The 23,212-nt window shown below is 40.7% G+C and overlaps 1 protein-coding gene across 7 annotated transcripts; it reads right to left on the bottom strand.

The window, feature by feature from the left end:
* Nucleotides 1-1,201: 1,201 nt before the first annotated feature.
* bcorl1 (BCL6 corepressor-like 1) lies at nt 1,202-22,873 on the bottom strand. 7 transcript variants are annotated; one of them, XM_058798227.1, is made up of 12 exons: nt 22,733-22,873; nt 15,691-15,775; nt 13,021-15,591; nt 10,434-10,569; nt 8,855-9,316; nt 8,140-8,348; nt 7,604-7,873; nt 6,999-7,165; nt 6,426-6,571; nt 6,097-6,174; nt 3,467-3,641; nt 1,202-3,389 (listed from the first exon to the last, which is right to left on the bottom strand). In XM_058798227.1, the coding sequence occupies exons 2-12, from the start codon at nt 15,694-15,696 to the stop codon at nt 3,080-3,082; spliced, it is 4,530 nt and encodes a 1,509-aa protein (XP_058654210.1). In that variant the 5' UTR covers nt 15,697-15,775; nt 22,733-22,873; the 3' UTR covers nt 1,202-3,079. The 7 variants fall into 7 exon arrangements, with proteins under 7 accessions (XP_058654210.1, XP_058654211.1, XP_058654209.1 ...); XM_058798228.1 differs by lacking the exon at nt 22,733-22,873 and adding an exon at nt 19,429-19,541; XM_058798226.1 differs by lacking the exon at nt 22,733-22,873 and adding an exon at nt 19,300-19,438.
* Between the last annotated feature and the right edge of the window lie 339 nt (nt 22,874-23,212).

Raw genomic sequence — 23,212 nt, 5'->3', positions numbered from 1 at the left:
ACAAATTAGAATACTTCATAAGACCAATAAAAAAAACATTTTTAGTGAATTGGTGGCCTTCTGGGAAGTATGTTCATTTACTGTATATGTACTCAATACTTGGTAGGGGATCCTTTTGCTTTAATTACTGCCTCAATTCGGCGTGGCATGGAGGTGATCAGTTTGTGGCACTGCTGAGGTGGTATGGAAGCCCAGGTTTCTTTGACAGTGGCCTTCAGCTCATCTGCATTTTTTGGTCTCTTGTTTCTCATTTTCCTCTTGACAATACCCCATAGATTCTCTATAGTGTTCAGGTCTGGTGAGTTTGCTGCCCAGTCAAGCACACCAACACCATGGTCATTTAACCAACTTTTGGTGCTTTTGGCAGTGTGGGCAGGTGCCAAATCCTGCTGGAAAATGAAATCAGCATCTTTAAAAAGCTTGTCAGCAGAAGGAAGCATGAAGTGCTCCAAAATTTCTTGGTAAACGGGTGCAGTGACTTTGGTTTTCAAAAAACACAATGGACCAACACCAAATGAAACTGGTTTCCAAATGAAATACGAAACTTGCTCTCATCTGAAAAGAGGACTTTGGACCACTGGGCAACAGTCCAGTTCTTCTTCTCCTTAGCCCAGGTAAGACGCCTCTGACGTTGTCTGTGGTTCAGGAGTGGCTTAACAAGAGGAATACGACAACTGTAGCCAAATTCCTTGACATGTCTGTGTGTGGTGGCTCTTGATGCCTTGACCCCAGCCTCAGTCCATTCCTTGTGAAGTTCACCCAAATTCTTGAATCGATTTTGCTTGACAATCCTCATAAGGCTGTGGTTCTCTCGGTTGGTTGTGCATCTTTTTCTTCCACACTTTTTCCTTCTACTCAACTTTCTGTTAACATGCTTGGATACAGCACTCTGTAAACAGCCAGCTTCTTTGGCAATGAATGTTTGTGGCTTACCCTCCTTGTGAAGGGTGTCAATGATTGTCTTCTGAACAACTGTCAGATCAGCAGTCTTCCCCATGATTGTGTAGCCTAGTGAACCAAACTGAGAGACCATTTTGAAGGCTCAGGAAACCTTTGCAGGTGTTTTGAGTTGATTAGCTGATTGGCATGTCACCATATTCTAATTTGTTGAGATAGTGAATTGGTGGGTGTTTCTTAAATGTGAGCCAAAATCATCACAATTAAAAGAACCAAAGACTTAAACTACTTCAGTCTGTGTGCATTGAATTTATTTAATACACGAGTTTCACAATTTGAGTTGAATTATTGAAATAAATTAACTTTTCCATGACATTCAACTTTATTGAGATGCACCTGTAAATAAAGTCATATAAACGTGACATATGTTGGCATTGGTGTTTTCTTTTCCAAAATTCTTAAATTAGCCTTTAATTGTTGTGTAGCGTGGATACAATCTATAATTAATTCAATTAGTGCATTAATATAAAATTTGACTTGCTTGCAACTGTAAAAATACCAATATCCCTTGTGATTTTATTAATAATAAATTAGATTGATTGAACATTGCTATCTTTGATCATACTGCTGTTGCAAACCTATTATAAAAGCAGTAATCCACGTGAGGGCTGGTGTTTACTATAGCTAAGTGTGGACATTTCACCTCGACCAATGCTACAAACACACTGCAGATCACAAGCAAGACTTGACAATCATGCTTTATTCTGGTTGATTTCTTTAAAAAAAGAATCAAATAAACAGCTCTCCTCTTTGAACAGAGATCACTGAAGCAATATGCCTCTTCAATCAAAACCAAGTACGTTCTTCATGTCTCGCTGTATTTCCATAAGTAGTGAAACTAAACTCTATCTTTACATCTCTGTCTCTTCATTTAAATATTTATTGGTTTCAGTTCAAACAAAACTTCATTGATTGTCAACACAAAATCTAGCTTAGCACCAGTACAATAAAACTGTACTTTAGCTTGTTAAAATACTGTTCGCAGTGTGGGAAAACAAAACAACCTCAGGATAAAGGGATCATTATTTGTACATTGTCAAATAAAGCACCAACCATACAAAGCAATTTTCATATATCATTTGTCTGATACACACAAAAAAGGTCAAATATATTAATGACTATTAAATTAAGCACAAACAACAATCAGTGTAAATAAAACACACCACGCGCCACAAAGCACGCTGGAATCTGGTACACCAGGAAAAATTCGGAGACAACCCCTTCCGTGAGCACTGGAAAGCAGTTCAAGACTGAATCTAGAAAAACAGCTCTAGAAAATCCTTAAAAAAAAAAAAAAAAAAAAAAAAACTCCACAGGCTCTTTTTTCTTTTGTTTACCACTTAACTGGTTGATATCGGCTGATACCTTAAAATAATTCAACCAGTGGATAAAACCAACAGCTCATCAACCAAAGCAAAAACAAAGCGACGTCAGATGTCACAGGAACACGTCCCGTGCCTGCTACGATACAAATGAAATAAAGGGAAGGTGTAATGTTTCTGGCAGAGCTGCAGTGGTGCTGAGGTAAGGAGGGCTGGGGTGAGGAACATATGCTGTAGGTTAGGGGGCTTCTGGGAGCCGAGAGAGGCTCGATGGTTTACACAGGAACCATCTGGCCCAAAGGCATTCCTGCCGCTGTTAGCTTGACGTAAGCCTCTTAGCTACACACATTTAGTTTACCAAGATAAAAAAAGACTTGGATTACCACTCCTTCTAAAGGACCGTCAATAACGAACGAACATAAAACATGTTAATGATAAGTTACAACCAGATGCGTTCACCCTGATGTCAAGATATACATATATATTTACTTATAGGTGTATTAAAAAAAATAATAATTATTGAAGAGTGAAAAAAACAAAACCCTACAGAAGGAACCTGAAAGCTGCTTCCCGGTGGAGTCCGTCTCCAGCCTTTCTCCCTGGGTAGGGCATGGCAAAGTCGCTCCCTAGGGCCCCTTTCATTACTCAGGGGGGGTCTGTGAGAAGAGTGTCTGTGAGGAAATAGGACCTTTCTGGTTGATTCTGAACATACAAAGTGCTGGTACTGGTAACAGGCCATCGGACCCGTGCATGACTGCGGACGGCTGCTGACGATCCCAGGAGATATAGGGCAGGAGTCGCTATCGACTGCAGGGTCTGGCGTTGGGTCCTAACTTGTCGTCCTCATCTTCTCGGAGGAGCTGTATGGAGGAGCCTAGCAGTCCCTGTAGCTCTGGTACGCATCGTACCAGCTCCACCATCTCCTCCCCATCTTCGTTGTCCGGCTGGAGCTTGTCCGGAGTGATGCACGTTTGACTGACGGAGACTTGCTTCCACAGCTCTGCCTGAGCAATGCTCACCACCTCAAACTGAGGGTACCGAGCCCGGAAAATACGCCCGGACATCTTTAGCCGCTTGAGCACGTCCGCCAGCAAGAACCAGTTACAAAACCTGTGGAGAGGAAACAAAGTGGCGTTTAGATAAGTGCCGCACTGACTGTGTTTTAAAGTGTGTCTGCTGTCACTCACCCCTGCGTTAGTGATACTTGGACGTGGTAGCAGGGTAGAAGGGGTTCGGAGGAGAACTCGAACAGAAGACAGTCTGTATCGGTGTCTTTCTCCTTCACCTGCTCGCTCAAGTTGTCCACGCTGTCTTCCTCGGGCTGAGACAATAGGAAGTCCCAGCAAGGTTCCTGTTCTGTCTCTGTATAAGTTTAAAACAAATAAAGACAAAAGCAAATATTAACCACTAGTTACAAACAGTGTGTTTACAGTGCTTCTGCTACCCTCTAGTGGGCAGTTATGTCACCTAATAGTTGGATCACTTTCAGCTTGAATTAGGGGAAGCTTGGACAATCTATTGGTCTTGCTTGTTATGCCACGGTCATCTAGCGATTTGAAAGAAAGATGATTTAAAAAAAAAAAAAAAAAAAAAAATACAACAGAGTCCAAAAGTCTGATATCACATTGAATATCTGGGATTTAAAATCTAATTTAAACGTGGGAATAAAAAAGTTTTAGGATTTTTTTTTTTTTCTTAAAGAAACATGAATATCAACATTATCAGTACGTTTTGGGAATATTAAATATAGAATATATTTACAGGTCACCAATCAAAAAAGCCTATTGAACACAAAAGGTCAGATTTTCATGCTTCCACTGATGAAAGATCTCTCAATATAAGATTTTTCAAACCATGCTGGAGAACATGATCATCAGGTTTTGCACGCGTGGAGTCAATAGCATATCAAGTGCATGCAAATACTAATTTAATTCTTCAAATACATTTTTTACTCTGACTGTTATGTTGATAGATATGTGTAATGGAAATAATGTTCATATAACATGCTTGAAAATATGCAAAAATGTAAAATATATGCATTTTCACAATACATTGCTGTTCAAAATTTAAGGTCAGTGAGATTTATTTCTGAAACCTCTTATGCTTACCAAGGCAGCAGTTATTTGATCTATTGATACAGTAATAATATTGTGAAATGTTTAATACAACTTAAAAAGATTGTTTTATATTAAAAGAAAAATCTTATTATTTTTTAGGAAACTTTGATCATTTTTTTCAGGATTATTTGATTGGATTATTTAATTCTTTTGATGTTATTCTTTTGATTTTTTTCATAACATAAAAGTCACTTTTGATCACTTTAATGCATTGTTATGCAAACCTTACTGAACCCAAACATTTGAACAACAGTCTACAAGGGTTGCCACCTTCAGCAAGGCAAAATAAGGGACATCCATTCATGAACACCCCCACCCACCCTAAAATAAAAAAAGCCCAAGGACACAAATAATCAGTGAGGAACTCATAGCTCAACAATAAACCATGAGAAAACATGCTCAAGTATGTTAACTTGCAACAGAACACATTACTATTGTTATTTGAATTATTATTTATTATTATTATTAGTCTTTTTTGACAGTTCTACAGCTGTTACTTGGATGGGATGAATATTTATTATTTTATTTTTTAATTTTATTTCATTTGCTTAAATTAGGACTACATTATTATGTAATTATTTTGTTTCTAAATAATTTAGCTTTTTTTTTTTACTTATTAAAATGCCAAATTGTATATGACATATGATTATTTGTTATGTATATATTTATGATTAATATCAATGATAAATTAATAAATAGGGTCTAACATTAATTATAATCTATTAATTTATCTGTCTAATCATGTCTAAAAATATAATTATGTCTACCGAGCTCTGATAATGTATGGAATATTATATCAACAGACTATCCAAATTTTAATAAAACAATAGGCCTATACCTTTAGAAGCACGGATGTGTCTGACACTTTAAAGGTATGGTTCACCCAAAAATGAAAATTCTGTCATAATTTACCCAGGTTATTCTATACCTGCTTTAAAATTCTTTCTTCTGTTGAACACAAAAGAAGATACTTTGAAGAATGTGGGTAACTAAACAGCTTCTGGTCCTCAGTAAAAAATAAATAAATAAATAAATATATATATATATATATATATATACGATCAGAGACATTGGGGACCAGAAACTGTTTGGTTACCCACATTCTTCAAAGTGTCTTCTTTTATGTTCAACAGAAGAAATAAATTATTGCCGGTTTGGAACAACTTGTGGGAGTGTAAATGACGACAACATTTTCATTTTTGGGTGAACTATCCCTTTAAGTCAGACAGTCCACCCTGTGAGCAACCGAAATGGTTCTCTGCAAACTGTGCATTCATCATCAGTTACAGGACAGACCCATTGATAACTTTCCCATGCAGCCCTACATCTGGAGAGCCTTGTGTTCAAAGGGCAGATTTGAGCTCCTAAAGGTTTTAAACCATGCAGGTTTAGTGCATGCTGCTTTAACGGCTCACGATCTGGAGACTCCGTTGCTAAGGAAACAAAGACGCCAAAATCACATGCAAATGAGCTTCTCTAAAACTTCTTATGAAATAAATCTAATTATGATTACTATTAGTATTATAAACAGTGCAAAATACTTTTTTTATTCAAATAGGTGTTGGCCTTTGTAAAATACGGGACAAATCGTTTCCCATATTGATTTCAGATGGGACGCATTATTTTACCTTTAAATACGGGACGATTCCGTATTTTAAGGGACGGGTGGCAACCCTAAGTCTACGTAACTTATTTCTTACCAAATACAGAGCTGCTGTAGAAATCCCATTGTAGTTTAGAATCTTGGTCTGTTCGTCCTTCTAAATCAGTGAAGTACTCTGTGGATAAACACAAAGACGGTTTTAATCTAAATAGTGCATCAGTTTGATTTTGGTGACCACTCTGCAAATAAACATTAAGGTTTAGCAAACATGTATCATCCAAGTGGATGCTGCACACTAGTGGTGGTTGAGGAGAGACCCCTCCACATGATTGTAAAGCGCTTTGGGTGTATTGCAATACACAATAAAGCGCTATATAAATGCTTCATTCATTCATTCATGCATGCAAGATTTCGAAAACGTTTTACCTTTGAGGAAAGTTCTCATCCCGGGACTCTGGGCTAGTTTAACTGCGGTCTGACCAGAGTAGGTTGCCAGTGTGGGATCTGCCCCGTGATTTAATAGCATCCAGACGGCAGGCAGATTATCAGCTGCTACTGCATCATGAATTGGACTGCAATGTTGGAAACACGAGTTAGTATCCTGAAAATGTTATATCTAAAGATAAGCTTATTGCTACTGCAGATGGACTGCAATGAAAAAGGCAAAAGCTCTTACAGCAAATGATAGGAGGAAGAATAGTTTTACATGGTAATTGGACAAAGTTTGTTGGACAATTGTAGCTGTGGGTGGACATACATGATCTTATTTTGTACAGATTCTGATACTAAAAATACATCTTCCAAATCTAATGTGGCCCATTAGCTACCTACCATAAAACTGTGTCATTATGTCATTATACAATTTAAAAAAGCAGTAGCCCAAAGCTGTCTATGGAGATGAACAGAACTTGTTGCCGTTTAGTTGAAATTAATATTTCAAGTAACAAATGAAGCATTGATTCTGTCTGTATCATATCCTCAATGTAAACCGCTGCTCACCGCGTTCCATCCTGTGCACTGCAGTTAACATCTGCCCCATGCTTCAGCAGCACCTGTACGATGTGCGTCCAGCCACGTGCACAGGCCTCATGCAGTGCCGTGTAACCCGCGTTGTCGCGGCGGTTCACCTCTCGCACATCCTTTTCCAAGCAATATAAAACCACATCCTGAAAATAAACGTTTATATATGTATAATGAACAATTGATCAAACAGTCAGTTACACAATAAAAGACCATTACAATGATCAAAATGTATATATTTAGGGCCATTAATCAAATTATTTAGGGTTTCCTAAGTGGGGTTTGCGAGGTAACTACAAGGGGTTAAATTACTAAAATATTAACTTAAAATCTCTGGGGAGATTACTACTTTGAGTAAATAGGTCAAGGGGTTCAGTTGACCAAAATATAAGCCCCCAAATTAAAATAATTCAAAGAAAATACATAACAATGAACAAAAATTACAATTTAAATGTCTTAATTATGAATTTATCATACATGGTTTTTATATTGAGCTTCATTGTACAATCACTATTAATATTAATAAATGTAACAATTAACATTACAATGTCAGCTAACAACCAAAAGGGTTATGAATGCTTTACCTGGTAACCTAATCTAGCAGCTCTCTGTAACAGCGTCTCTCCTGCATTCTTATTGACAATCAGTCGACGGACTTCTGGAGGCACTGGACGGCTTGGAGTTGATTCAGGGATTCCTGATTTCCCAGATGTTCCTTTTTTACCAGACAGTGGCGAGTTTGACTGCTTGGGAGGAGCGTAAGGAGGAGTTGGGGTTTTCTTGGCGGCTGGACCATCCTCATCTGAAATGAGGGGCCCTGCGCGTTTACCAAAGCTGCCTTTCTTAGTCTTGGGCTGAAACAAAGACATAAAGACAAAGAGAGTCATGCATGAAGGATGTGACATTCAGGGGAGGGCAACCGTTACATGGTCCCGCCTAATAAAAACAGCTGTTGTAAGAAAGCCCTTTACGGTGACTTGAAATGCCACTAGGGGGCAGCAGAAGACTAACTGAAAAGATATATACCTTTGCGAGGGAGTAATCCCTTGAAATCTCAATTTTCAGTTTAAGTGCAGTAGTTTAAAAATGCTTGAAAGTTTGAAAAGATGTTTCAGCTAACCTTTTTCTGGTCGTCAGTGTCACACAAGTGTTTACTTTTGAACTTCCTCTTCCCTGAGGGTTTGTCATTAGGCTGTGAGGCGGGTAGACTCTCTTGAGGTCGTGCCGAGCCGGAACGTGTGAACAGGGTCCGCCTAGGGCTGATGTCTGGACTGGGCACTTCGCCGGTCAGTGTGGCACTGAGACAAGGGTACACACCCATCTTCTCATCTGCAATGACATAGACTTACATTTCAACACCAACCTTCTTGTTACATCATTCGTAACACAGCATAGATAGATGGGTATAACGCCACTGAATAAACTGCTTTCAATCAAAAATAAACTTCTGCTAAATAAGACTTGCGTACCTAAGCCCTATTCAGACAGAACCATTTTTTTCCCCTGAGGAGGTCAGGTAAATTTGTGATTCACAGCCATACTTTGACCTTCAGACCTTTGGTAAAACCCCATCCAAACTCTGGACACTCCTATTTTAGTAAAAACTACACAGATTCCATTTTCAGTATCCTCTATTAATAGCAGTAACTAAAAGGATTTTTTGGAAGTTTAAATTGTGCTAGATATTGCTCCCCTACGGGAAATTCATTCAACATTTATTTTAATTATGCTACCCTCAACTGTAGCACACGGACTAAATATCAAGACCAGGAAAGGCAAAGACAGAATGACGTTCTCAGCAAAATGTTCATCAAGCCTCAGACATCTTTACTCACTAGTGGCCTCGCCATCTTCCACGCCCAGCTTCTCCTCCTCTCCATCTGCCACCTTATCTTTCTCTGTGATGTATTCCCCGTTCTGATATTTACGATTCTTGCAGCGTTTCCTTTTCTTTATTGAAGAGGTGTCTCCACCCTCTGTGGGCCTGTCCTTGTCCGCATCCACCTCCTCAGGCAGAGGATTGATTCGAGGCCTGCCGCGAGGCCGGCGGACTGGTACAGGGGGTAGTGGGGTAGGGGGTGGTGTAGAGGGGGGATCGAGTGGGGGAGGAGTAGGTGGAGTAGCGAAGCTCCAGTCTCGGAGCAACGCTTCATCAGTCCGTCTGCGCCCTCGTCTCAGCCGCGGAGAGGCCTCCTCCTGGGAGTCTGATTCCTTACTAGGCCAGCCTGGACTGCTAAGAGAGCTTGAATCTCTGTCAACCTGAGGACTTCTGCATGGACTGATCTCTGAATCTGTGACTGGTGACAGAATTCAGAATTATCTATGAGAAACGCTCTAATATTTGGGAAACCATTCCATTGTCTTACATATGACACAAAAGCAAAAACATCTCACCCAAAAATGTCAAATCAGTCATTAATTACTCTTTTGTCGCTTCAAACCTGTATTTTGGAATATTGTGGTGAAATCTTTCACACAGGTCTTTTCAATACAAGTTTGCAGCGACCACAGCTGTTAAGCTCCAAAAATGACAAAATAAACCCACCAAAGTTGTACACTAGTTGTTTGCTAAATTCCAATATTACACTAGCTATGTTTCAATCCACCTATTTTATTCACATTTTGGAATATCGCATAAAAAAAATAAACGCTGGATGGAAACGCCAAGATGTGCATAAATTCTAAAAATGCACATAAAAACCTATGCGCACAACTGAGTAGGATAAACTTTTTATCCGATAATGCGCATAAACTATGATGGAAACACATTTACCGAATAAATTCCACCTTGCGCATCAAAAAAGTCATGTGACTTTGCACGATGAGATGGGATGACTTGACTAACCAGCGGACCGATCTCATTGAACAGCATCTGAAATGTTGTTTTGGTTGTTCTGAAATGCCTGAGCAAAGCCTGACATAAAAGTATTTCTGTATTATTATCTTAAACAACTGCGTTCCCAAACAGCAGAAATCCACCTCCGAAAGCAATGACTGCATTTATTGCATTTCGCCTGCTCGCTCTGAGGCACAAGTAATTCATCATATATGAAAATTATTATAATACTATAAGTGGCTTCTCCTACTTTTCTTAGTGATATATAGTGCGAGTTTATCAGGAAGTGACGAATTTGTTCTCTTCGACTTGCCCAACGGAAACTGTGCTTTATACGCAAATGTTTAATGCGATATTCCACGGATTCATTCACAAAAAAGAGTTTACCTCACTGACTTCTTTTTTTGTCCTCTTTTGTCACTTTTGGAGATTAACAACCAGGGTCACTTCGACCCACTTCGACTTGTAAGAAAAAGACCTGCATAAAAACAATTTTCTTTTAATAAAGATAGCTATGGAACGACATGAGAGTGAGTAAACGACCAACCTATTACTTTAACTATGAGCTGGATCGGTACCTATTTTGTTTGAGTCGGAGTGCTCCATATTAGCTGGGCAGTTTTTCCCTTTGCGAGTCTTTCCCCCTACTTTAGAGGCTGAGCTTGTTCCATCTTTCAGCACACTTTTTCCCACTCCAGGCAATGCGTCTTTCTTCTGATGAAGTACAATATAATGTGTTAAACAAAATTAAAACAGAAAATTTTGTCTTTTAATAACGCATGCATATTTGTAATTTAGATTAATGGCTATTTAAGCAAAGAAAAAATTTCACAGGAAAATCTAATTGTCTATAAACCCATCACTAGCTCATAGTGGTAATGCCATCATCTCTCACTGGGCTTAGACTCACGCAGCTCATTTGCACAGCAGACCACACGTCACTAGGCTACTCCCACAATAATCACATGTGAACTATTTTAATTTCCCTCTAGAATTTCCCAAAAAATTTTCCATTGTGTAAGTCAAAATACTCTGTTTCAAACAAAGTAGAACCACAAGACTTGTGTTAACATAATGTTAACATTAAACTAGTATGAATAAATTTGCTAAACCACCAACAGGAATTACATTACTACATGTCCCTCCACTGGCCCTTGTCAATCATGGCCTCCTAATAATCCCCATCCACTTGATTGGCTCTATCTCTCTCTCCTCTCCACCTGTAGCTGGTGTGTGGTGAGCGCACTGGCGCCGTTGTCCTGTGGCTGCCGTCGCATCATCCAGGTGGATGCTGCACACTGGTGGTGGTTGAGGAGAGACTTGATTGTCTGTCTTTAAGTCGTTGTGGTGTTCACACTATGTGACTGTGCAAATGATCCGCAACCAGGGGTTACACACTACACGAGCTGACATGAATAGAAACTTTTTCAATATAACTAAATATAAATATGTGCGGAGGGTTAAGCTGTGCTGTCGTTGGCTGCAATGGTAATGGCAATAAGCTAAGGTATTCCTTTAAAGTCTACTTGTTTTGCATACCAGAAAATCTGTCATGGATGCAGCGCTTAAGTTAATACAGAGTGAGAAATAATAAAATAATATATTTAAAAGTGTGCTCTTATCATTCTGTGGACAAAATCCCATGAACTTGGCCCGAATGGGAGCTTTATATGCACATGTGTGCTCATCTGTTTTCAATGCAGGTTAACCACGACGCTTCATGTCATCTTCCCACTCATTAACTATGACAGGTCCTTTACTGCAAAAATACGGTCACTGCAACACTCTAAAGTGATGAAACTACGATGCCATGTGCTTTTTAAAACAATTTTTATAGGTTTCACGTTATAATGTTGGCTCGGAAAATATGTAAATGCCCGTGCCGTAGCTGTATTGCTTCTAGCGTTAACCACAAATTAGACAGAAGAGCAGATTAACTTTGGTGGACTTCAATTTGAAAAATGGTGTGTTTCGCGGTTGAAATAAAACACTTTCTGATGTTTGTTCATGTTCATTTCGTGCATTAAGTAAATATGAAAAGACAATCACGTGTTTGAACTGAGGCAATACAGTGATCTGTCACGACACATTGAAAAGCCACAAAACAGTACTTATTGTTTGAATTTCTTTAAAAATAACTCAATTTAAAAGCTGAGAGTCCTGAGATCTTGTTTATCAGAAGGAACCTGCTCTGTCTTCTCTGTCGGTGTGTTGTCAGTTTCCACTTTGATCTGCGATGTATTTTTCACTGCGTGAGAACACGTGTGTGTGAGAGCTGCATTGTTTGTCGGTCATGAATAAAGTAACTAGGGTGGGAGGGTTTTGCAAACGGTCAATTGGAACGGTATGCCTGGCTCTTTCATTGGCTGTAGCTCGTCACGACACCTGACACCACGTGATTTCAAGTCAGCCGACCGGTCCAGATATTTGGCATGCTAGATATTTGTTTGGTGTCGGCGACGCGTCAGTGAGCGTCTTTGATGCATCGTTGTGTAGTTCACAAATAAAGATTGCGGAGCGCCGATCACCCCCGATTTTCCCCCTGATTACAGCCCGACCTGTCGGTGAGCTCATTAACTTGCAAATCGGGCTTAAAATCCTGTAGTGTGAACTAGCCTTAAGACCTTCATTTGGACAACTTTAAAGACATTTTTCTCAATATTTTGATTTTTTTGCACCCTCAGATTCCAGATTTTCAAATAGTTGTATCTCGTCCAAATATTGTCCGATCCGAACAAACCATACATCAATGGAAAGATTATTTATTCAGCTTTCAGATGATGTATAAATTTAGAAATATTTACACTTAAGACTGGTTTTGTCGTCCAGGGTCACATATACATATGTACATATACATAAGTACCAAACAGAAACTAATCAAATTAAATAAATCTTTAAAGTATTCAATTGACTGAATTGTTCAAACATTATAACATGGTTTTAAACCTATTTTTCTTTGCTTAATTTCCTGCAGAAATTACTATATTGTCATATATTTCCTTGTGACATTAAAATCAGTCATGCTGTGATATCAGATTTTGGTCATACTCTTAGACTGAATTAAGGAAAATTTTAATGTAAGCAATCATGGCTTATGCTATTGATGCTGATCTATTACAAAGACTATAATAAAAAATGAACCACTAAATGTTAAACAAAGCTTACCTTTTTATGGGAGGGGCCCTTCTTGATTGATAGACTGTCTTTATCTTTTTGCTTCTTAGTTACTGTCTTTTTTTGCACTTCAGAAGGTGTCTTCTCCTTGGCAGGCTTTTTCGGGTTCTTCTGTTTGGTGGTGGATACTTTTCCTTTGGAAGGTATCTCCTCTTTGGCTCCATTCATTTTTGCCTCTCCTTGTGCTTCTGTGGTCTGGCTCTGAAGGAGGGATAAGGCTATCCCTTCTACCTTAACATGAGAAGAAAGCTTCCTCTCTGATGCCTTCTCCTCTTTTGCCGTCTCATCCTCTAACTGTTGAGCCAATTTCCTTTCCTTCCATTCTCCTTTAAAACTGGGCACACTCTTTTTACTAGGGGTACTAGATTTCATTTTTTGTCTACCATCGGATGCTTGATTTTCTGTCTGTTTTGCCTGTTTCTCTCGTCCCTTATCCTTGGGCACAGGAACGGTTGTGATCTCCGGTCTGCTAAGAGCTGCTATGGCATCCGTTTGTGGAGAGGTTCTGTCTGACTTGATGACCTGTCCTTCTGTGGCCCTGAACGGGAGAGAACCAGCGGTAAGGGTCTGCTGCAACGTGGACCCCTGACACCTGTTCTGCACGCTGGCTACCTCAGGCCTCTTGGATCCCACAGAAGACAGATTACAGTAGTTCTCACCAGTAAGCGCAGTGGTCTCGAGAGTTTTCTGCTTCACTATTGACTCCAGGTTAGAAAGGGGGGATTTGGCCTTCTCCCACTTTTCATCCTCTACTTTAGTTGGGCTTAAGTGGGAGTTATGGAACAGGGCTCTCTCACAACTGAGGGTGCTCTTCGTCTTTGGGGCTTGAGTCAGACTTGGTTTCTTCTGCAGGGATGTTCCTTGAGAAAGAACACAAGGTGGCTGCCACAAGGATTTAACTGGAGGTGTAAACAGGGTGCCTCCCTTTCCACCAACAGATTTCTGGTGGGGCTGTGAATTTGCTGTAGCACATAATTGGGTGGATAAAAAACCTTGTTGAGTACCTGTCGAGAGCTTTCCAGCTTTATTATGCTGGGCACCTTTAACAGCAAATGGCGCTTTCCTCTCTCTACAGACTGGCTGCTCTCCTTGGTCAATGATGGAGATGGTTTCCTGTTTGGCAAATGTCTGAAGATCTTCAACAAAAGCAGCGCTTTTTCCATCTTTGCTACGTAAAGTAGATGCTAGAATGGGGCTTGCCACTCCTACATATGTACCAGGAAGATTATTCAAGGAACCAGGAGATGAGCCTTTGGCCCAGGATGCGTTGGGTTCCAAAGCATGGTGATTAGTTAGTTTTGAAGATGATTTCTGAGTTGCACCATTTCTTTGGGTGTCATATGTGCTGGATGATCCAAAGGAAGCAGAATGAACCTTTTTTGGACCAGCAACATTTTTCTGATGAGACTCGGCAGAATGATGTTCCGTGGCCACCAATGGGCTATTCTGAGCATCTTTAATGCTTTTTTGTCGCTTGGACTTTGCAGACAGATCAAGGGGCACGTCCCTTGACTCAACAGGGCAGGTAACATTGTGCTCCTCTGGAGTGGACAGAGTTTTTGGTTTCAGATAAGCCAACGAGGTTTTTTCGGAACCTCGGTATGTCGAACCTTTTTCTACAAGGCTAAGCAGCCGACTTTGAGTGGTGATATTCGCCAGAGCCGGGCTGCAGCAGATGGCAGCAGTGGGAGAGATGGTGTAACGGGTTGGTGGAGCTGAGCCCTGCGTGACTTGCTGTACTGGAAGGGCTAGAGCTGGGGCTGCTACAGAGGACATTGTGGCTTTATGCTCAGCTCCACCTTGAAAGCCCTTGGACAAAGAGTCACACCTGACTTTGGACCCTGAAGACTGAGGCTTCTTCTCAGCACCAGGTCCTCTCCCCACGGAAAAGTGATACGGGTATGTTTTGAGCATAGGCGCACTCGAACAAGAGCTTTGTGCTGTGCAGTCCTTTTGAAACTGGCTAGCAGTGGCTTCTCTCAGTGCTGCAATCTGACCTAACCCTGGTGGCAATGTGATCTTACAGAGAGGAGAAGAAAAATTGGAGGGGGGAAGGAAAGCAACAGGCTGGCCGGGTTTAAACAGCGTGGAGCACTGGAACCCCAAAGGAACGCTTATCACAGGCTGGGTTGGTGCTGGTACGTTAGTCTTCTTGTTTAGGTTTATACTAGAGTTCACAGGGTCCTCTGCGGTGACCTTTTTACCACAAGGCCACTGGTGAGTGGAGTAGATGCCAGCACTGTCAATCTTGCTTTTGGAAACCTCAGTCCGATCAGGCAATGGTGTGCTCACAGGATCAGTGCTGAACACATTGCTGTGAGGTTGGGAGAGGGGAACTGGGGGACAATGATTTGAATTGCTGGCTTCTGAGCAGACGTCAGGCGTTTTGCAGTCTGTGGTTGCCCTCAGCTTGTTCTGCTGACTTTGAGGTATGTCACCTCTAAGTTCAAGAGGCAGTGTCTGCTGTGGATTCCCCACCATGCTCTCTGACACCTGGGTAGGGGCACTGCTCTCTCTGCTCACCGTCCCTCCATCCCCTACATTCATTGGTGAGGGATCCACCTGATCAGAAAAACAGGGAGTTAAGTTTGACTTCGGGTGAAAACTAAAAAGATCATGAAAGAGTCAGAGGGGGGACTAGAACAATGAAACGTATGTTACCTGCATAGGCGTTTTCTCAACACATTACTCAGTGTGTGTGGACAAGTGACTTTTTATGGGGTTCTCCTCTGGTTACTGCACAGTTCTGTAGTGGAAATAGATCATTTTCAGCTTAAAAATGCACTAATTGAGCATATAGAATTATTTCCAACAAAAAGTCAATACTTGGAACATTAATATTAGAGTTTTAAATGTTGAAAAGCCTAAAATCTTTAATTAAACAGAACGATATATACCTAAGCCATGAAGTTGATTTTTCACTAATTTTCACTTAATCATTTTTCTTTAATATACTAATAATTGATTGCAGAAGATAAATGTTGTGTAGTTCAGCCAAGGTCAACCTCATTAAGTAAATCAAATGTATAGATTGCCATTTACATTACACATTGCAAAGAGGCATCTGAAATCTTGTTAGCGCATTCATTAAAAACGGTTCAGTTGGTTATGCATTTACCTTACATTCTTACAACTGATAATCCCTATTAGTATTGCAGAACTACATGTATCTTCAAGAACTTTCTAAATTATTTTGAGTGATATGAAATATTTCAAGTCACCAAGTTAGGGTTTTCAAAAATTCTTCCCATTTGTCAGAAAAATAATTCAACCAACTCGACTCAAAATGACACAATTAAACACTTCTAGAATTTTAACAAAAGACGGACATTGATGAGCTTTAATTATGTTTTGTCTTTTGATGAGCACGTTTTATGTCTCCATCTCTGTAATCTGACAAAATTGACACTCTAAACATGAGGCCACAACATCACTTCTCTTGCTACAGTCAGTGATATGAGACAGGCAGGAAACTTCCTGTGAGTAACAGAGGTTTCCTTAGTCAAGATGTCACAATTTCCTTCAGACCACAGCTTGAGTAGGAATATATTTTACACTTCAAGTGTTCAGATTTAAATAACAGATTTTAAAAGAATACAATGATCTGCTGTTCCATATTCCAGCGATTTACATTTTTAATTATACGTTTGACAAAACAAGCGGTCATCTTCTGCTGTAGGAGAGACTAATTTGTGAAAACACTGAGTTTGACCCATGACTCTCTCTGAGTTTGTGAGTAAGTCAATTTCAAGTATACAAGGGAGTACCTAAACACCAAAAACTCTGAGATGAGCAAAAACCTCAGCTTCCACAGCTGAACGGACAGTTTTCACTGCAACAACATCCTCTTAACCCACATTGCATGTGACAACGGGGTGGTCAAAGTCTGCATACACTAATTCCCCCCTTTTTAAAGCAGCAGAGCACCCAATACTGATCAGATCCCAAAACCTCACACAGCGCAATGGAGGGGAATGTTCGCGTACATGAGGGGTTGAGAATAAAGGATGCAAGGCCATGCAAAAGTTGATGCTGGTTTTACTGCCTCATTACCTCAGTGGGACAAACTGTAGTAGATCAAGACAACATCAACAGAGCAGGAAAAAATCAGCGCAACCATTAATGTGATGCTGTGTCTAACATTGGCGCTTTACTCTTTACCGACATTAGATAAAGGCAAAGCATCTCATGTCCACAGTCACAGAGTGTGCATTACTAACATGTTTGCTTATAATGAGGTGGTCAAGCTGTGATTTAATCTAATTCCAATAGTGCTGTGTGTCAGGCCTTGCAAAACTCCTATCAGAGACAAACAGATCAAATCAATACAGGGTTTCCACACTTTTTGACAAATTAATTTCCATGACCTTTACAGTCATGCATTATTAGTGAATAAGGATTTAAATAACGATTTCCATTTCTATGTCAGATAATAGCTTTTCAAATGAATAGATTTAAATCATCATAATTATTTTTGTACAATACGACTGTCGATTCTGGTTTTACTACATATAGGCAATGTGATATTAAAACTTGAACTCACTATATGTCCATGACTTTTACTCATTTTCATGCCATATAACTGGAAATATAAATTACAATTCCTTGGTATTTTCATGTTGGTGGAAACCCTGAATACAAAATCAAACCGACTGATCTGAACTTGAATTGAAGTTGCACATTGTTGCACTCCAGACGAAATCACACCGATGTCTCTCGAGGTTATGTTCTTAATTTAAAAAGAATGTCATGATTAAGACCAGATATTACTTTAGAAAATCAAACTGCATACATAACCTTCACAATTAACCCAATCTAATTACCTAAGCCTCAAACGCAAACAACATAAACATCGTCAACTCTTGTTTCGCATCAGAATGCAGGTGAGCGCAGCAGCTCCACGTTGTCGATACAGGTGACAGCTGTCTTAAAATACGAACTGCTTATCTTTCTGACTTCAAATGAGATTCGACTGATGTTGATGCACTTAAAGTACCTGTCTAGCATAACCGAGCCGTATAGGCCTTTAGCGAAAGTCTGATGATTGGAAAGTTTATGATGTGTTATACCCGTGATTATATCTGCTGCTAAAGATAGAACCGATCATTTTCGTGCAGACATTTTTCATCTTCAGGCATCTCAATTATTGAAAACGCAGGATCAGTGGGAGTGGGAGCCCGTGTTTTTCTTCAGCCCTCGTTCTTTTGAATGGGGTTACCAGCGCAATGATAAACGGAGACGAGGAAATAAGCACGGTCTCTCCTCTCTAGACAGGAGCTCAGCACACTCGCGGTCTCCAGGTCAGTCTGCCGGAGCTCCGCAGCCCGGAGCTCATAAATGCACAAAGGAGGATGATGCAGAAAAGCAGTCGATGACCGGCCGATGTCACGTATCCACAGCAAGCTTAATATCAGGATAGCTTAATATCAGCATCGTCCTAAAACAGAGCAAAATGTTTGTTTCTCCGACCAACCCACTCGCTCGTTCTAGCTGGAGCTACTAAAAAACCGTATCACACAATACAAGAGACTCTCAGGTGACACGAAACGCCTGCTGAAATGGGAGTCAGTGATAAATATCGCCGATGTTCACCCACAAAAACAACAAAATGTAGGTCCCGCGATCAGGGATTAGCCGAAACAGACGTTTTCTCTCGCAGAAAGAGCCGAAAAGCCTACACGGTCCGTGTGGCCACGATGTAGTCAAACTAACCGACGCGTTTACCGAATCCTGTCAAACTATGAAGTGACCGTTGGTTTTTCGCGAAGCGCGAGCCGAGCTATGACGTCTGAATTAGAACTCGAGACAAAATACACGGCCAGAGAAATGTCACGCGCACATTTAGGTTGGATGATATCTCGCTCGCGAGGAAACATCGTACTTTGGCTGTCTCTCTCTCCACGCTGCCCTCGAGGAGTGTTTGGAAACTAATAGGGTCGCCGAGTTTCCCGTACGCTCCTTATTATTATCGTCACTTGTGCTGCGTGACACGCGGGGAGAGCGTTATTTCGTACGGAGCAAGGTGTACGAAACTGAAGGAGCGATTTTCAGATCCCTGCGCAGCGAAGTCTCCCCTCTAACAACTCGGTCTGCATTACTCTGCCACCGTACGACACGAAATGTTTCCATAGCGGAGCAGCTCCAACAATCCAAGTGTTATGACATGCCACAGCCCCAGAACCGACTCCTTCGTCAATGCAACCCCTAATAATTCCAAAAGGCAATTAGCGAGCCAAATAACGATGTCAGATTGTACAAACGTGCACCAACCCGTTTGACCGACATTTGGAAGATGTTCGCGCATCAAGATAATGGCTTTAATCCGGTCTTCCGTTCTTGTCGCTCGCAGTTCACTAATCTCGACGATTTTCGGTTCTGAAAGTCCGGGGGGGTTCGTACCGTATCTCTCTGTCTCTGGTCTGGTGGGAGAGAGAGAGGGGCAGATGGAGCCGAGCTCATGTGGGAGTTGTAGTGCTCCGACATCCACGCCCTGACCGCGTTCGCCCTGAGAAGGGAGGAGCGAGGACTGCAAGTCCCAGCATGCACCGCGAGAATCCAGCCGCTCAAGGGGAAAGGGGATCGCAACGGTGCGCTAAACTGCAAACCCTACCCGAGTAACAAAGTGAAAATACACCCTCTATCTCAATTAAACCGTTGCTCTCGGACCCAGCACGCGAGGGTCACCGAGTAGCACGTGCGTGCTTGTATCATCTCGCTTTCAAATTCGCACACGTGGGCCGGCACAAAAAGAGTTGAGACAAACATCGCAGCGGAATTAATAAAAACCCTGCTCGGTCTCGAACTGTTTCGACAGAGCCACGAGACTGATGTCCACTACAGGACAGCCGAGGATCGATCATTAATAGTGGATGCACATGAAGATCCTCACTAAAGGTGCACACAATGATGGGTCGAGATGTTTATATTTCCAGCCTAAATTAAACAGATTCCCAATATGAGAAGCCCCAACTTCTTTGTTAAAACATGCAGATCTTTAACACATAAGTTAAATTTAAACAATATAATATAGCCAAATCTGTTTTAGGTGAATGGGAAACATGCATAAAAGATTTTGGGATCCTCAGGTGGATTTACCCTTTTTAACTTCTCAAAAGCCCACCACTGACCTTCAACTTTGTTTTTGTTTTTTTTTTTTTTGCCATGCAGGTGACAATAGCATCAGCTGTTGCAAAATATCTCTGGAGCTTCAACAGTGCTGGATTGTTACTAGGTTACTCTTCAGATGATGCTGAGCACATGTTATTGTTATTTTTCCTGAAACATCTGTGAATCTATCGAATATCTTAGCAGTTTCCCACGTTTGAAGGCTAAACCGTGTCCCTTATTATAAGAACAAAGAGTGAAAAGTTTTGTTTGATTATTTCATGCAAAAAAAGACCTAATACAAGAACCACCTTGACATAACATCATTAGAAATAAGTTCATTAGATTTGGTTGAGCTCATTAAAATGGCCTGGCGGCTTTCAATCGATTTTTGACATTCAAATAGGATGAATTCAAGATTTATTTCTAATTACTATGCTATTCTTTAAAAAATCATGCTCCGGAAGCAAGAAAACTGATCATATCGATTTTCATTTTAAGTAAAAACACAAGCTCTGTAAAAATTTTATGATAACTAAATAATACAAACATCATTCTCCTGCGGATCTATAAAGTCTGTTCTTGTCATATTTCAAAATTAGGTCAATTTAGGATTTTTTCTTTTTTTCTTTTGCCTGTCGTGGTTATCTCAAAATAATCAGTCGCTTTTTCAGCAGCGATGCACAAACAATGTGGGGTTATCTTCCAAGACAAGACAATGGGCATGATGATGGCTAAATCAGGTCCATCAGCTGTCCAGTAGCCATTCGCTGGCTTCTTTGATCTTGGATTTAACAAGCAACCCTTAGTTTTCAGCCTCAGACACTGTCCATTATAAGCAGTGTGATTCAACCTGTCAGCCAAACACTCTTTATTGCAGTCTTTTTTCTGCTTTATTTAACTTTGTGATATTCACACAATTGCTTACTCACAAAATATTTTTAAAAATGCACCAACATCATGCAAACCCGAAAATATGACTATATATTCCACAATTTGATTTTATATTCCACCAAACAACACAAAAACATCTTTCCAACGGATTGAAGCATCTGTCAGAGTGCCACAGTCAGATGATGAAACTGACTTACAATATTCATCACTTGTGGTCCAACTTTTTTTTTTCTTCTGTTTAAGCCTGGTCTTCTCTGTAAATCACAATGACTATAATGTTTAGAAACCCATGTATTGTAGCCTAATGAATATCTCAAGACCAAATCACTGTCACTGTCTCAGTCATTTCTTCAGATGAAGTCTTACTGAGCAGCACAAGATTACACATTGACTCGCAAAGTTACCTCAAGCTGCCATTTGAATGCATTTGGCACCGGAGATTCTCCAGACCATGACATTATGATTGAATGACTGCCTGCGTATGTAATACAGCCAATAATCCGGTGAAGTTGTGTTCAATTAGGAGACGCGCATACGTTTGATGATTAGCACAAGAATAAATAGACGTTTATTCCGACAGAAAAATCCAGCGAATGACATTGCATCATCATCGGACAATAATATCACACAAATTTCCCGTACTGCTCCTCCTGAAAAACATCTAGGCAAACAGTTGTGAATTTTAACATTTTGAGCCGATGACCTATTTTTGTCATAACTGCTCCAATGCAAACTGACCCCATAGACTGCGCTGAGAGCATCACGTCTTCTTAAGGCTCTAACACTGATGTTGCCGTAAAAACACAGGGTATTAATTGTGACTGCAACATATGAGTAAGGCAATTATATCAGACAGGCGCAGTCACTGCAACGAGGACTAATTGCATTAAAAGCGAAAATATTGTAAACAAGACGAACCACATGACACATGCTCCTCTACACGTGAATGCACCATATCTGTCTATCTATCTATCTATCTATCTATCTATCTATCTATCTATCTATCTGTCAGCTAACACATTAACGTGTTAACATCAAGGAAAGGCCTATTGAGAGACACTGAAAAGTTTTACTTGATTATCTCAATTTCCAGCCACCATTAGCTGTTTTAAACAGGCCTGAGGTGACTGCAAATGAGCGTCATCGGTTGGGCAACATCTACAACTTAGTTTCAAAACACAATTATAAAGAACTTGCACGGGAAATGGCAACAGAAAGGCCGTGCAACAGTGCAAACTGGGGTGTCTAACCGGTAAATGCTCCACTGCATGACTGAGGTAATGTCGCAAGGGTGGGAGAGAGAGCACATGAAGTGGGCAGGTTGAGGGGATGCAAAAGATATCCAAACTTATTGCACCGTGAATTAACGCGTATTTGCGAGATGCATCACTTTTCGTAGGCCTTAACGCACATAATGACATTGGCTGTTGTGATCGCGGGCGGTCAGTTTAGGACACAACATTATCCATATATTTTCAAATGTAACCGCATGTTATCTTTGCACTGTATTAATCCATCCAACCGTTTCGGATAGTTAGATCTCGTCATGACAGGATGATAGGACTTTGATGCACTCATGTACAAGTGCAAAGTTTAGAGAGTTGACTGTCGCCCTCCATTGCGTTGTGCAATGCCCCCTTTAATGCCCCCTCGCTCGCCAGTATAGCGCCTTTGTTATTAATCGCATGGAATCGCGCCGCCTTACCTTAACGGCCCCAAACTGTTTTCCTATGCCTCTGAACTTGACGTATTCATCCAAATGCAGGGGGAAGTGCCTGTGCCTGTTGTTTTCGTTACCGTCCGATAGTATGATTCAGTGGAGGATTTAACACTGTGAATTTTGGGTTTCTCCCCGCGATCTTCCCTCATCGCCGCAGCAGCTGGAGAGGAAAATCGCGCACGCAGGGTCCTAAAGCCGGCTGCTTTCCCACAGGTGACCAGGCTCCGTAGCCGCGTGCACTGGTTACGAGCTACGCTCCTCTGGCTTCCTCCGGAGTCCTGTCTGGTCAGAGCTCCTGCAGACAGGTAAACAGACTTAGCTATAAGGTTGGACACAATTTATGGGTTGACTCATTTCTAAGATTTTCACATGCAACCATTTATATTTATTAAAAATAAAAAAAATAAAAAAAACTACTCTGATAAAAGGCTTTCATATGTGATCCCTTTGTTCGTTTTTTTTCCG

The sequence above is a fragment of the Onychostoma macrolepis genome, chromosome 14 (genome assembly GCF_012432095.1).
Source record: "Onychostoma macrolepis isolate SWU-2019 chromosome 14, ASM1243209v1, whole genome shotgun sequence".
Lineage (NCBI taxonomy): Eukaryota > Metazoa > Chordata > Actinopteri > Cypriniformes > Cyprinidae > Onychostoma > Onychostoma macrolepis.
The sequence above is the reverse complement of the archived record's forward strand: the minus strand, read 5'-3'. Positions and strand labels throughout refer to the sequence as shown.